General features: G+C 38.3%; 1 protein-coding gene across 12 annotated transcripts in view; it reads left to right on the plus strand.

Moving 5' to 3' along the window:
- The window catches only part of MAPK10 (mitogen-activated protein kinase 10), a 166,111-nt gene that overhangs the window by 123,402 nt on the left and 27,259 nt on the right, over positions 1 to 15,450 (plus strand). For 11 of the 12 annotated variants that reach the window (XM_027652835.1, XM_027652838.1, XM_027652841.1 and 8 more), the window contains one exon: positions 15,045 to 15,227. In XM_027652835.1, coding sequence (XP_027508636.1) covers positions 15,045 to 15,227 — 183 coding nt within the window. Of the gene's footprint in view, positions 1 to 3,083; positions 3,156 to 15,044; positions 15,228 to 15,450 lie in introns of all 12 variants that reach the window. The other variant, XM_027652836.1, reaches the window with a different exon arrangement.

Consider the following 15,450-nt stretch of genomic DNA (forward strand, 5'->3'; position numbering starts at 1 on the left):
CGGTGAGAGTTTTAGCAGGAGCAGTTACAGATTTTCCTTATGGGATCCCTCTTGTTGTGCTTTGTCAAGCCCCAGAGAACCTGCAGTTCAGCAAGAGGAGAATGTAGAGTTACAAGTGAGGTATCCGTGGAAGGTTGACTTGGGTCATTTCCATATGGAACATCTTTGTCTAGTTCTACAATTCCTGATCTTTCTGTATCTTTGCTGAGTGGAATCTGGAATCTGGAAGGATGAGCAAAAACTCATTTGGGTCAGGAAATGTGTGAGACTAAAACACAAGAGGAATACATCTTGTGTTTTAGGGGAAAGTGTTCTTCCATCCCAAATTTCCCCTCATTATCTCTCTGATCACCTTCCCTGTGAAGGGCCATGTCAGCAGCCAGACCAGACTGCTTCCCCAGGACACAGGAAGCTTTAGGAGACAGGGGTCATGTATATGTGGCAGCAGAACAAGCCTCTCCAAGCTCTATTCAAGCGTCTGGAGAGATTTTGAAGGTTCCTGTGCAGGACAGATTCATTCCTTAAGTGTTTTGCAAGACAACCCTGATGCAATCACTGTATAGAGTATTTTTTAGCTCTTTGATTGGGAATCTGAACAAGGAGGTATCCCAGAGAGGAAGAGATTTGCTGTGTGGGTAAAATATTTCCTTTATTGAGGAAGACAGTTGCATATGGTTTCTACTGAGCATTTATTCAAGGTGGCTATGCCAGAGAGGCATTTGGTGTCCTTGGAAAGTTTACTCATATTATGAGGTGTATGTACATATTCAAGAATGTGTTTCAGAGCAGTTCTATGCAATAACCTGGTTTGTAGAGATTTTGAACAAATTAAAAATCCCCTCATTTTAGTAATCCAGGATAATCTAATGGAGAGTGGGTTTCTCATCAAGGGCTATGCAAAAAATCTCAGCAGATTCACTTCAGTGAGTCTTAAAAAGTTGTAGGTTTTATTCCTTAACACTGTTTCATGTGATCTTAAAACATCAAGGCAAATAGTTGCTAAACTGAAGTTTTACCCAGAGCCACGCAGAAATCTCTGTGACTAGAAGTTAACCTGCACTTGATTAAAGCTTAGGGATGTTCCATGTCTTGGTGGAGCATTGCCAGTCTTAGTGAATATCTTGCATTTGAAAAAACATCTTGTACCAGATGTAAATTTTCAGTGCTTTGGAGTTGAGTGCAAATGTTTAGACATTGTGGTGTGCTTGTTTTTTCTGATGCTTGTACGACTAAAATTACTCAGACTACATCTGGATTGGTGTTGGACTAAATGAAGCAGAGGATTGAGGCATAGATATCTGTACTGCAGTCCTTTCTGGAGTTTTGCACACATCTCAGTGCCTTAACTGGGGCTTCTGACAGCTGCTGCTGTATATGCTGAAACTCCTAACCTCCCACTGACTACTTCTCTTAAACACACAGCAAACTCTGGGTTCCACTTTGACTTATTTCTAATTGGCTCAGGAGAGAAAATAGAGGCAGCAGTCAAGAAGGCTCTTTGGACATTGGTTATAATGAGATGTTCACCTTTGCTTCTTCTGATTTGGAAATTTTCCTCCCCAAAACCTCAGGAGTAGCGGAGGAGATGATATAATCATCTCTGATTTTACACCGTTTGCAGTTTAGTAAGTCACTGGTTCAACTTCTGTGTGTGTGCTCTGAAGCAGAGCATAGAGCAGTGATGTCAGAAGGCAGTCTCTGAAAATAAAAAGGAATTAATAACAGACGAACAAACAACTGCTTGCTCTATCTTTTCCTGATATTTTGCATGCCATTTAGCTTGTGATTAAAGCAGCAATAATTTGCATCTCTAGGTCTGCTTATTGCTTCCAAACAAGTAGACTTTTATTTAGTTTTTTTTGCTTTTTGTGTATTGATCTATTTTTTTGTAGTGTTGAAGCTTTTCATATGCTAAATAAAGCAACAGGGAACCTTAGACCAAGGCATGTTAAGGTTTCCTTAGATAGGACGTTTGCTTTCAAAGTCAAATGCACTTTAAATTGTTGCTCAGTATGAAATTATAAGAGTAAATTTACCCAAACAGCATGATGCTTTCATATTTTTCCCCACGGTTTCTGGCCCTGAGAGACCAGTCTGTCCCTTTTCTTGCTTCCATGTCCTATGACTTATCATAGAGCAAGGACAGCAGAGGTAATGTGGTTTCATGGTATCACTATGGGGGAAAATGCCACCTTAATCCTGTGCTGGATATAAGGAGTCTGATTTTCACCTTGTGTTCCAGTGTAAATTGTGGTTAGCTTTGTCTGACCCAGCTGAACTGCTCTTCTCTGTATGAGATCAGTAGTCCCCCAGTTTGCTCTGAGCTTCAATGCAGAAGGTACAGCTTAGTGCTTCTGTGTCTCAACTGGCCTATTTAGAAATCACCATTTCCCATCATGGCAAATGGAAATCTTATGAGATTCTCAAGACCCCTGTTATGGACTGCAGGCTTCACTGAGACTTGGTGGAAGTGAGCCAAGAGGCTCTAAAGCAAGTATTGTTGAAGTTGAATGATCTCAACAAATTCTATTTATACCCCTGAATAAGAGGTGGATATGTCTTCACAAGGACCCAAGATCCTTTTGTGGCTTCTGGCAGTTCAGCTTCTGAAAATATGCATGGATCTCTGGTAACTGGAATAATAAAGGAAAAAACAATTTGCATATCCTTATTGAATACAGAGACCAGCATTCATTTACAAGACAAAGCAGCATAAACCTAGGTAATGAATGCAAACGAAGACTTGAAAAAGACAAAATTAATTGGTACATTTTAATTACAAAGTTGTATTATGACACAGTAGCCAGCTGTGGGTCTCACTTGGTTTTCTGTATTTAATAGCATTGTCTTTCATCCACACTGGGGTAAAGAAAAGTGTTGGAGTTGATTTTTTTCAGACCTGCTATGTTGTCATGAAATTTGTATGCTCAGACAGAAAAGCACCCGCAGAGAGCGAAAGGCAGGTCTGTGTCTGCAGTGTGGGCTGCAGGCACAGTGCTATAGCATGATTGGATAAGTCTTCTCATTTATTTGTTGTTCTGTTCCTGTTTTCTTGTTTACCTTCATTTCATTTTTGTTTTCAGTTGACATGTGGTCAGTAGGGTGCATCATGGGAGAAATGATTAAAGGTGCTGTGTTGTTTCCTGGCACTGATCGTATCCTTCCTAGCAGCTATTTTGGCCTCAGTAGGTACTTCCAACCCTTCCCCTTCCAGCCCTTTCCTGCTAGACTAGTGCTGACATATATCTGTACTGTACCTAAAGAGCTGGGTTAAGTCCCACTGCAAAATCCCTGCAAAACCAATATGTCAACAAACCATTACTGCCTCTCAGCAACAGCCTTAGGTGGAAACCGCAGTAAGTATAGCATAAGGAGATGGAAAACAACATCCTACATGGCTCATCAGAATCGCTTTCTGCAGCCAGTGACCACAGTTTTGTTGTTATGAATGTCTCTTTATTAATTTGGTGGTGAGTGGGAGGGGTGTGTTTCATAAAAGAGGTTTCTTAAACGTCGTAGCAGGGTAGGCACAAGCCACTGTTTGCCACAGGATGACATGTAAGAGGTTCTGCATTTTACATGCATTTCTACATGTCAGATTAACTGAGACGTGGCTAGTAGAAATACTTATTTCTTTGTTTGGTTGCTCTGCAAGTGGTATTAAAGTAGAAAAGTGGGAAAAGGCTTCAATTTGGACACAACTTCTTCTTCCCAAGACTAAAATTGTCATTTGTAGCAATTTAATGACTCAGAAGACTGGGAAATTCTTGAGGAACTGTTGTAGCAGACTTCAGTCTGTCATCCTTTATTTAAGTAAATGTAGGTATTTTGTGAAAACAGAATATATTCTTGATATCTTCTTGAAGTGATTTATAGATAAGCGCATTAAATCAGTGGACAAGAGGACCAAGCAGACTAGGTATGCATGTTTTCCTTAGAGACCATTCTAGATTCAGGACCGAGGCAGCCATATTCTTATTTTATTTGATGCTTTATTAAAACTTCAGTATGTACTTTATTATTTATCAGTTTGTGAAAATGTTTCTTATACACAACAGCAACAGAGCATGTTTGGTCTAACTCCAGTCATTCATGGTCCATAGGATTATGAAAATGAGAAATGGAGATGACGTGTGTACAAGTTTTCCTCCTAATCTAAACTCTGTACTTAGAGGAGTTTCTGGTCATTATTCATTTTCATGTAACTTTCTCTGAATGTGTGTGCATGTACACTTATGTGTGTGTATACACATATCAGTTCAATTCAGCACTTCACTTTTGGCCTCATTCACACTTTAAAGTTTTCAATATTTTGATCAAAATGTGGGAAAAGTATTATCTGAAGAGCATTAAAGAAATGAAAGGAGGCAATTATATCATTAATATTTTCACAACCCTGTCTAGTAAGATTCTAATTTGTGTTTTGTCCAAAATTCTGGGTGAGCATATGCATATGAAATGAACAGTACACTTCCCTTTTGTTTTTGTGTGATCTGGAGCACATATCTTCTGCATATGTGATAGTAAACCTTTCCCTTCTATGTGGTAATGGAAATCGTTAGCACCTATTTGTGTTCTGGAAGATTTGGCTCAGGCTGTGCTTGTGTTTCCTGTGAATGTGGAGTGAGACATTTATGTATAGGGGTTAGCATCCTTCAGTACTTGGAACTGTTTTTATGTTTATAGACTTACCTTTTATAAGGTATCATTTAAAGAAACCCCCAAATAAATACAAAAAGAATTGAATATGTCTTAAATAGCACTTCAGAAACTGATTTCTTTGGTACAGCTGCACACTTGTTAAAAAGAAAGAGCACAAACCCTCTATAATTAAACCATTATTGCAATAACTCCACAGAAATCATCACTACCAGCCGCTGATGTGTTTGGGATTGGTCTGTAATTGAGTTCACATTCTTCATTTGTATTTATAACACACTGCTAAACTTGCACTGTGTTTTATGTACCACTCTGCTTTTCCTCTGCTGTTCCATGAGTGCCTGTTCTGCGAACAGAGTACAATGCTACTGCTTGCTTTCAGGCTGCTGAGCATCCCTCCTCAAAGCCACCTCTTCTCCAAATCCGTCTCCCCACCCCTTCCCTGCTGCTGAGCAGCCACCAGCCGGGGTTCAGCACTTCTGGCTCCCCTGCCCATCTGTGCGGCTGAAAACCAGTCAGAAAGCTGCTGAGACTGATGACCTCGTGGCATCTTCCTGACCCCTGCACAGAAAATGCTTAGCATTGCTGTGGAAAGGATTATTTCTTCAGATGAGTTAGGCAGCTGTATAATTCCATCAGCAGAGATTATAAGCCCTGAGAGCTTAAGGGCAGCATTCTTAAGGATATATTTAAGTGTAGGAGCAAGAGTAACTAGATATCTGCTTCTTTAAAAAAGTTTCCTCTTTGACATAAAATTGATGTAAAATGGGTTAAGACTGGCAGTGTACCAGAATCTGCTATCAGCAATTTTTTCTTAATAGGCAGTGCTTCATTTCACAACCACACTCTGATTTGAAGAGTATTTAATACTAATTTGTGTCAATTTTTATGCATAAATAACTATGAAAAGCAGTTTTGAAGCTGAAAGACTGAATATTCATGAGAAATGCACTGTCAGTCATACATTTGACTGCAAAATTTACTTTTTGCCGTTTTCCAGTGGTTAAGGAGTGTAGGTCATTTGATACTGTTATTGTTTACACAACTAAATGGTCCATTCAGCTAACTTAAAAAATTCTGTAGCAAAATTCACAAGCAGAAAAGCAGAAAATGCCTCAGAGTAAGTGCAGAATGGAGTGCTTGGCTAGGCTGCAGCTCTGTACCACTCCTGTAATCCATTTGAATTCACTGAAATCACTTGTATGAAGCTGAGAACAGAACCCACCTCTTCTTTTTAAACTCCCAATTTTGAAGGATGGTTTGCAGTGTCCAAAATCCTCGTGATCTTTACTGATCCTTGAAATTTTAGTGTTTCTCTACCATTTTTGGTGCATGCATTTGATGTGGTTAATTGTGAGCCAAAGCCTTTTTTTTCCTTAATTTCACATGAAACTTCTTTTCAAGGTTGACAGCAGTAGTTCTGCTTTCAAAAAAAAAAACCACCTATTATCATGAAACTTAGATATGCTTGTGCCTCGAGCAAGGAGAAAATGGCAACATGGTGCGTTGTGTTGCCTTAGAAGCAGCATAAAAAGCTGACTATACCTGTGAGATGACTTTTGTTCTGTGTTCTTCTCGAGATCTTATGAGGGAGACTGTTACTCTTTTCTCATCACTGCATAACTGATCTGAAGGAGTTGAGAAGGTGCCTTAGTCCTCTGGTGAGCTGTGAAAGTGGTAGTTACACATTTTATTTTTAAACAACTGAATGCATTTTGGGCAGACAAGATGAATGTGCCTTTAGATCCTGTAGCTGGGAAAGCTTAGGGAGACAAGTATATATTCAGTACAGAGGTGTAGGGTTAGCGTGATGTCAGCTTCTCTTGGCATAAACCACAGGTGTCTGCAAAAGGTATCACACAACCTTATTCTGCAACTACAGTCACGCTGTGCAGGTCAGAGAGATTGGGGCACAGGGGTTTTATGCACAATTTTACGATTCATTTAGGAGGTATTTAATAATGCTAATGCATTACCTACCCCTAGGCTGGGTACATCGTCATCGTGCATCCAGCTGTACACGTTACAAAGACAGAAGTGCACCACCACAGAAGGTTCTAGAAGGCTAGAAACAGACAGGAATACTACAAGTAGATACTGGAATAGTGAGGAGATGTTCATGTTTTCTTGTGCTTGGGGATTGCCAGCTCCTGTGCTGCATGGAAAATGTCCTTAAAGATGTGCCAGCTCTGTTATGCCCCCTTGACCCTGAGGGCTGCTTCCTAGGGGTCCAACTGGCTATCTCCTTGAAGAACTGGAAGTTAATTTTCCAAAATTCAGGATCCTGACTTTACTCTTGGCCTGATACATATCCCTCAGGACTGCAAGTTCTACAAGTGCATGATCACTGCAGCCCAGGCCACCTTCAATGGACTTCAGTGGTGTCTTGGCAGTGCTGGGTTAGTGATTGGATTTGATAATCCTAAATACCTTTTCCAACCTAGAAAATTCTGTGATTCTATGGAATTTCTCTTAGAAGTCACTAGGCATCAGTCTTACCAGAGCTCTTTTGAAATTTTCAGCCTGTGCCAGGTGCAACAACAGATGTGTTTGTAGAGGAAGTTCTCCAGCCATCAACAGATTTGATGAGCTGCTGAATAAATACTGGGCACAACTTCAAAACCATATTATGGAATTCAGAAGATAAACAGGGCTCAGGAAGGGCAACTAAATTTCAGAAGACAGCCAAGATCATTAAAGATTCTCACAGTCAGAGTCAAAATTCACTCCTTCAGACCTTGTGTTGAGACCAGTTGTCTGAAATTCAGGAATATGACCAGTGTGAGATGAAGAAAATAGAAACACTGTAAGCCATCAGCATCCTTGAAGGACTTTTTTCAATCTATACTGATGGCCATTTCATTTCAACAAAAACAAAACCATTTTTTTCGAGACCCATATTCTGAAACACTAGTTGTTCACTTTTTTATAAACTCTTCAAGCATAGAGGTAGTTTACTTACAAACTTCACATCAAATTAAACTGAATTACTGGTGAAATGCAGAGTGGTAAAATTTAGGTAGTTTTCTGAAAATACTTTTAATTATGCATATTTTGCCTAATAACTTTGTCTTGGGTTCCACAAACAAATGCTGCTGTATTGAGTCAGAATGATCTACAAAGAACTCTTAGATGATGCACTGTAGCTGGTCCAGCTATATGTGTACACAAGTCATTATAGCATTGATTACAGTCTCTTTTTAGAGGTGGGTTTATACTTTCTAGGATGAGTGGAAAATTATTTTTGTGGACACCAGAGAAGATCTCGATAACCACCATAAGGCTTTCTCTGCTTTATGCAGAAGATGCAGGGCCTGTTCTGACTGCATAAGAGAACAGGTTATTGGAAACTGTTGTAGCAAACGTTTTAAAAACAAATTTCTTGGCACATTTTCTTTGTCGAGAAATCTGAACTGATGAGAAATGACACAGAAACTGCAGAAATTTTACTTGAAAGTCTAATGTAGTCTTAGCTGGTCGAACTAGTACAGACTTCTTGGTTACAACAGTAAGTGAAATAGTATTCTGTATTTTTCAGTGTATTATTTGCATTAGAAATCATAAACTACATAGGAAAAGCAGCTTTGTGTATTTGAAAAGAAAATTAATTCTGCTTTAAATTTGAGATGAGAATGATACTCTGTTTGAAAAGTAATTTTTTTGGTGTGTTTTTCTTTAATGAGCATCCATTCTCAATGGCCAGTGATTCTATACTGAAACAGAGATCTCATGGAGAAACCACCAAAAAAAAAAAGAGTACCCAGGCTGAGAAAAACCATTCCCAATACTTGTACAGTACTATTGAATGGACGAGAGATGGTCCATTGTGTACTTAATTATGTGCAATACAGCAGTGGAACTCTGCTAGAAATTGATGTACTAAACACAAATTGTTTGAACTTTGACAATGTACTAGCAGCTTATAATTTTATCTTTGAAAAACTACCATCTGTATGCAAATATAAGGAACATGGGAACACACTTGCTCATATCCAGTAAGGTAAATCAGTTCATGCATTTTCAAGGAAGTATGCTATAGAGGAGATAGCTGTCAAGACCAAATGCTGTGCAGCCATGTTTTCAATCACTTCCCTAGAACAGTTTGAGACCTACAGAAGACACCACATTTCATAAATTCTGAACATGTAGCATTGTTGAAGCAAGTCTTCATGAGATGGGTATATGTGTATTCTTCACCTGAAATGCTCTTAATAAGTTTTCCTATTACAGGAACATGTCTTTTTGACAAATGACCTATTTCATATATTTTTGCATGAAACTTTTTAATTTTCCTCCTTATTTAGCCTTTTCTCTTTGCTGACTTTCCATCCTTTGAGTAATGTGTAGTACTTTTGCTTCTTGGAAGTCAGAGGAAATGTAGAGATAGAACTGATGTAAAAGACTGGGAGAGTAAGACTGAGCTGCAGGTTGCTAGAGTTGACTCAGCTGATATAGACTGATAGACAGATGAATATGTAGAGAGATGTATGCAGCTGAGTATTCTTACAGAACTTCAAGGCCAACATTTGACTTTCGTTAAACACTGTGAAGTTGAGTAATCGTGAACTGTAAGAAAAACTTGTTCGGAAAGGACAAAAAGAGCTTTTGAATAATTACACAGATGAAAACACAGAATGGTTTTATTGTGACTGAGAAAAAGGAGCAACCCTGCAGTTTCCAGGAACTTGTTTACTATGTTTTGTGCTTGAGGAGTCCAGTTTTTGATTTCCTATCCAAATTGTTGCAGGTACATCTGAGATAGAGAAGTAAACTGTGTTTTTGGAAGCACTGATCAAACTCATATCAACTTCACTGACAAGAATAAGAGAAACACTTATTTTAGGATTCTACTGTATCACTCAGATCTTGCTTTCTATACAGACTTCTATGAGGCTCCTATAAACACCTGTAACCTTGGAATACTCATAGATTGTAAGATTTGTGGATGCCCCTTCCCTGGAAGTGTTCAAGGCTCTGAGCAACGTGGCCTAGTGGAAGGTGTCCCTGCCCATGGCAGGGGGGTTGGAACTAGATTATCTTTAAGGTCCCTTCCAACCCAAGATGTATGATTTTGTGATTTTCTTGCTGCTATGTAAGCACAGATGGTCAGTAACTGAATGAAATGCCAGTTAAAAAACAATAGTGTTTGAAAATTTTAGTCAAAATGTTGTCATAAATGTGCACCTGAAAAGTTAATGACAGATGCACAACTAATACCACTATCTCCTAACTTCTGAACGATCAGTGCTAGTTTTCTGAAGTCATTTTATTTGTTAATGACTTACACGTTATTTTTATTATCACCACATATTCTATTATAGAATATAAATAGCAACCACTATTACAATTGCACAGTGTTTTCTGTTACATTCTAATTTTTTACAAATGCCATATTCTTCTCAAAGTGTTCACACAGAAAATGCTCTGCATTTACTGTCTTCTCAGATGGTAGCATTTATAAATGTAAAGTTTTTGTGAATTGTGTTGAGATCGGTATGTAAATTGTGGGACTGTGGAAAAAATATGAATGTGACACTGATGTCTCCCACAGTGAAACTGGTTAGTTCTTTTGTTTTTTAGCTGTCTTATTTTAGAAAGAAAGGTCCAATTAAAAAAAAAAATTAGTTGAACTATCAGCTTCGCAGTTGGTGCTACAATTGGGTCTTTGGGAGGGAAATATACAAAGCTGTTCATAGCAATGACTATAATTTTGTTGAGTTAGTGGCATAAAAAAAATTGCCTAAAGCACTGCAGTTCTTGTTCTTGTTGGTGGAATGTGCAGATATAGGGAGAAAATTATTAGAAATGTGGTTCCCTCAAGATTTTGAGATTGAAAAGAGATGAACTATCTGTCTGTTACAAAGGAAACGCCCCGTGTCAGTTTTGGGTTTGTTATGACTACCTTAAAAAAAGCAAGATTTGACATGCCCTAGTTCTATCTCCAGAAGCAGCACGTTTAGCCAGAAAGAGTAAATCCTGCTCCAGTGGAGTAAAACTTGTGCAGAACTGCTGATTAATAGGTGAAGAAAGTGCAGTCCTGTGTGCTGGGCAGGGAAGCACGTTTCCCCATCATCACCACCACTGTCCAGCACAATTCCAACAGCTCTGTTATAAACAGGTATTTTTACAGAATACCTAGTGTTTTCCACATCACAGTCCCTAGATACTGCTTGAGGAAGACTTCAGAAACAGGCTCCATTTTCAGGAGAAGCAGCAAATGATTCCATTAAGGTAGTTGTATCACAGTACAACTAAAACATCCTATGGCAAACATCAAGCCCTCATGCGAAACCTTGTTGTTGAACGTAACAAAATATAATCCTTCACTCAAAAAAGACCCCCTATGATTTAAAAAGATGTAACATGAGAAGGAAAAAGAAAAATTATTGTTATTCGGAGGCTAGGCAGCTTAGGTACAAAGACAATAATTTGCTGTTTAAATTACATTTTTTTACTAACGAGCTATTACTTTGTGCACTGTAGAAATGCTTTTAATATGTTCTGATTGAGACCAAGAAGTATTGTAAATTTTCTCTTATAGCCAAGCTCCATGACCTTATAGTTTGGAAATTTGCAGAAATATTTATCTGAACTTTACAGGCCAACTGAGTGAGCAAAACACTGGTCCTTAATTCACGCTTTAGAAATACACTGCCTCAATGCACACAGAAACATAAATACTGATAAACTTTCAGCCAGTACCTCTAAATAGATGACTTTATTGTGGAATCTTATTTTTCCAATAGAGACACTTTCTTCTTAATTCAAAATATTATTTTCCCTTTAGAAATTTTATGCCTTTGCTTTAGAAAAAGATGTCTCTTAATCTGCACTTCTGGTTATTTTCCGGGTAAATAATCGAGTATTTAGAAAGCAAAGGAAGAACAATCCTTAGGACTGTATAAGAGTGGAAAGAGAAAAGGTGGTTGGTGAGCTTGGGGCAACCTGAGGCCTCAATGATAAATCTTCATTCAAAAGATACACATTTCAGAAATGTTTTCTTAAATCTTCGCAGTAACTCTGTATGGCCACCTTAGCGTTAGTAAAAATGTTACAGTGCTAGTGCCAGAGGCAGGCTAATAGATCCAGGTCAGATCCCCTCTTCAGTCTTAAATTATCCAGATGCTATTGTGAATAGTTGACACATTTTCCTTGATCCTGCTTGGGGCAAGGGACAGCTGAGGTGATTCAAATAGCTTTAAAGTAGACATTTCATAATTTCCCAGAGCTCTGGGTTGTAATTATTTCCAACTTTCACTCTGTCCAGCATCTGTTTAATTTCAAGGGGAAAAACAGAATCTTCTGTTTTTCTTCTTTAATTTTTTTTTCATTCAAATCAGGGTTAATCTTTTTTTGGCCTGGGAAATTTCTGTCAGAGTTATGAGTTCACTAACTTGTAGTTACCATTTTTTCAATTGATGTGCAAATAACATCTACAGTTACAATCTCTCATTTGTTTCCTGCAGAATATAATTCAGTGATAGTAAGGTTTAGGCAATTGGAGAAACATTACTAGAGAGAAAATCTGTGTGTCCATCTGACTAAAAAATGGTCTATCTCTACCTGCTTTTGATGGCCCTGGTTTTGTTATTGCTATTAATAGGACCGAAACAAGTCCTGAGTGCTCCATCATGTCAGGCTGTGTGTGTGTGTGTGTATAAATATATATAAAGACCAGATGAATGTATTTTATTTAAGAGTTTTGGCAGTATATGAACAATATAAGATAGAAATAATACAGTAAAGAAGCATGATTATCCATTCAGATCATTCAGTTACTCAAAACTAATCCCTGAAGTTGCTGTGACATAAAGCCTGACCTTTTGGCTCCTGGTGCAAGCCAGGGCTGCAAAAGCTCCAGTGCTGCCCTCCTGCAAAACGAGTCTAGTCAAGGAGTGTAGTATGGTGGCTCTGCCAGCTTCCCTTGGCTTTGGCTCTTGTTTTTGCACTGATGACTCCCTCTCTTAAAATCTTCCAGTTGTGGGTGGTAGTTCACTTGTCTGTTGTTTCTTAGTGAGAGCCTTTCTGTCAGCTTAGAAGAAATGTGTGCAGTGGGCACTGGGCCATCGTCTAAGGGTTTTCCTTCTCCCCTCTCTGTCGCTGTTGTTAGTGGTTCCCACCATGTAGGCCCTATTCTGGGAACTTGTACTCTTTTTTCCTTATTACTCATGTCTAGAGCATCTTATTACATCTTCCCTCTCAGCGTCTCCAAGTCCCATGAAATTCTGTAATCCCAAAGAGCTTTTTTTTTGGTTTTTTGGCCTTCATGAAATGCCTGAGCAATGGTTAACCTGCTCTGTACAAGTGTAAGCCTCTGATGACTGCTTTGAAACAAGTCCTGGAGCAAGCCCTCACTGTTTATCAAATGGCCTTCAATCAATCTGCACAAGTAATGCTTCCCGTGAAGATTTTATAGCTCGACTTTCTCACCCATTTAGCTTCTCCTGGCACAACTAACAGCATCTGTTTTTCTGTATTCTCTGTTCTTTTCTGCAAAGCATTTACACACTCTGTATTCTGAAGTTGCTCAGAAAGGCCTGCTTCTGAAATAGTCCAGCCAGCAGTCACTGAGATGCTTTAACTTCAATACAAGTTTAAAATGTCAAACCACTTTATTTTTTAATAAAATGTTTAATGAAATATTCAGACTACTCTTTGAGCAACTGTAGTCTTGGATAACTTTAGTATTGTTGCAATTCTTTTGTTTTCTGTTGAGAAAAACATATTTTTCATGGACAGTATGAGTTAAATTACATACAACCTATGTAGTGGGTGTGTGGGAGGTTTTTTCCTGCATAAATCTTTGCTTTAGTTAAAAAAATAACAGTTATTCAGAAAAATCTTTACAAACCACTGCTGTTTCTAGCAACCTTTTTTAATTGAAAATAAAACCATTTAAAACACTGTTTTGGAATTCTTAAAGCACATGACTAAATAATTTTCATTCCTTTAAACACTTCTTATTAGTAAACTTGAAATTTTAAAATTAATTATTTGATTTTTGTTCAAATAGGACAGTTAAGGGGAATCCATATTAAACCTATCTTTACTTTTCAAAGTGTGTGAAAATACTGTTTCCATTTCCCTAAAATAAAACACTTTTTTTTTCAATCTGAAATTGCTACTGCAACCAAGAGCTGGATTTTGCTTAACTTTATTTTTTTTCTTATCTTCATTCTGTTGATCTGATTTCTCTCCTAGACTGTGAGGAACTGTCTTTAGTATTTGCAAGACTTCACACTTTTGACATTCATAACAATAATAACTTAGAAGAATAATTTTTTTAAAAAAATCTCTGTGCTGAAATGCTTTGAATGTTCGTATTTTAAAAGCCTTTTCTTTCCAGTATGTACTTAACCAAACTTCCTTAATCGTATTTCTTAGCATCAATGGCTGCATGTACTCTTCCTTTTTTTCCATGTTATCATCAGATTCTTAGCTCTGTGAAATAGGCAGTGTGATGTAGAGATGGTACTGATAATTTGCGCGCTAATTTGTACGATAATTTACGCGGTTTTTTTGGCACAGTAAGTCTTGTTCTGAGCGTGGCTGGAAGACCTACATAACACCTATCAGATACCTAGTTGTTAAGTCAAAAAAACCTAAAAAATCAACACCAGAACAACAAAAAAGCTCAGTACAAAATGCCTGTAATACAATTTCTTTTTAAGCATTAGAGCCTGTTTCTTAATAGTCAGTATCAGTCTAACAATGTAGATGTCTCTTTTTCAGTTAAAGAGAAACATCTGCCTACACCTGTGCATCATTTTTCTACAGAAAATGAGTTCCCAGTGCATTCTTATAAAATCAAACAAAATTTTTGTGGTGTTGCTGGTTTGCTGGTATCAGAAAAATTAGCACCAATGAAGTTATTGGAGAGAGTAAACACACAAGTGCAAAGCAGATGAGTTGGAGGTGACTTTTGTCCTGTGCACAACTTCTTTAACCCAGCTGGCTCTCACTCTCTACAGACCAAAAAGAAAGGACAGGTGCACATGTTGTTCTTCCAGGCTGCACTTGTGTGGTCAAGGTGACACAGTGGCAATTACCTGCATGTAAAAAAAAAGAGTGCAAGTCAGTGGATTTCAAGTTTTTTAAAAAAAGTAACAAGGGTTGACCCAAAGAGAGGAAACTGTGTGTTTTCCTGTAGTGGTGGTGGTGGTCTTAGGATTGCACAATGCCCTTGAGTAAGTATTGTTGTGCGAGAGATTTTTCCCCTTTGCAGGCTGTAGGACCTGGAGGCATAGTGAGAACGAAAGGTAGTGACTGTAAAGATGTCATGAAGAGAGCTAAACACCTCTGAGGGTTCTCAGAGAACACAAGCAGAAATCTCAGGAGACTACACTGGGGTTTGCATTTTGTTTCCCTTAACTACTGGTGTTCAGATATTGATCAGTGGAATAAAGTTATTGAGCAGCTGGGAACACCCTGTCCAGAATTTATGAAGAAGCTGCAGCCGACAGTACGGAACTACGTTGAGAACAGACCCAAGTATGCTGGCCTCACTTTCCCCAAACTTTTCCCAGACTCTCTCTTCCCAGCTGACTCGGAACACAACAAACTCAAAGGTATGTCTGAAAAGGGATTTGGTTCACATGCAACAGCTACAGCACAGTGAAGGATTTTTCCAATGTTTCTTCTCTCTAGTTGCACTCCCATTTAATGCAGTTAATTGCAGGGACAAAGGACTGCACGAGTTTTGTTCAGCTGAGAGGCTTTTGGAAATGATTTTTGGAGATCCTGGTGCTTGGGCAACCAAGGGAACTTAATCACTGAAGCATTGAGCATATC

Source organism: Corapipo altera, unplaced genomic scaffold, assembly GCF_003945725.1.
Source record: "Corapipo altera isolate COAL_440 unplaced genomic scaffold, ASM394572v1 69, whole genome shotgun sequence".
Lineage (NCBI taxonomy): Eukaryota > Metazoa > Chordata > Aves > Passeriformes > Pipridae > Corapipo > Corapipo altera.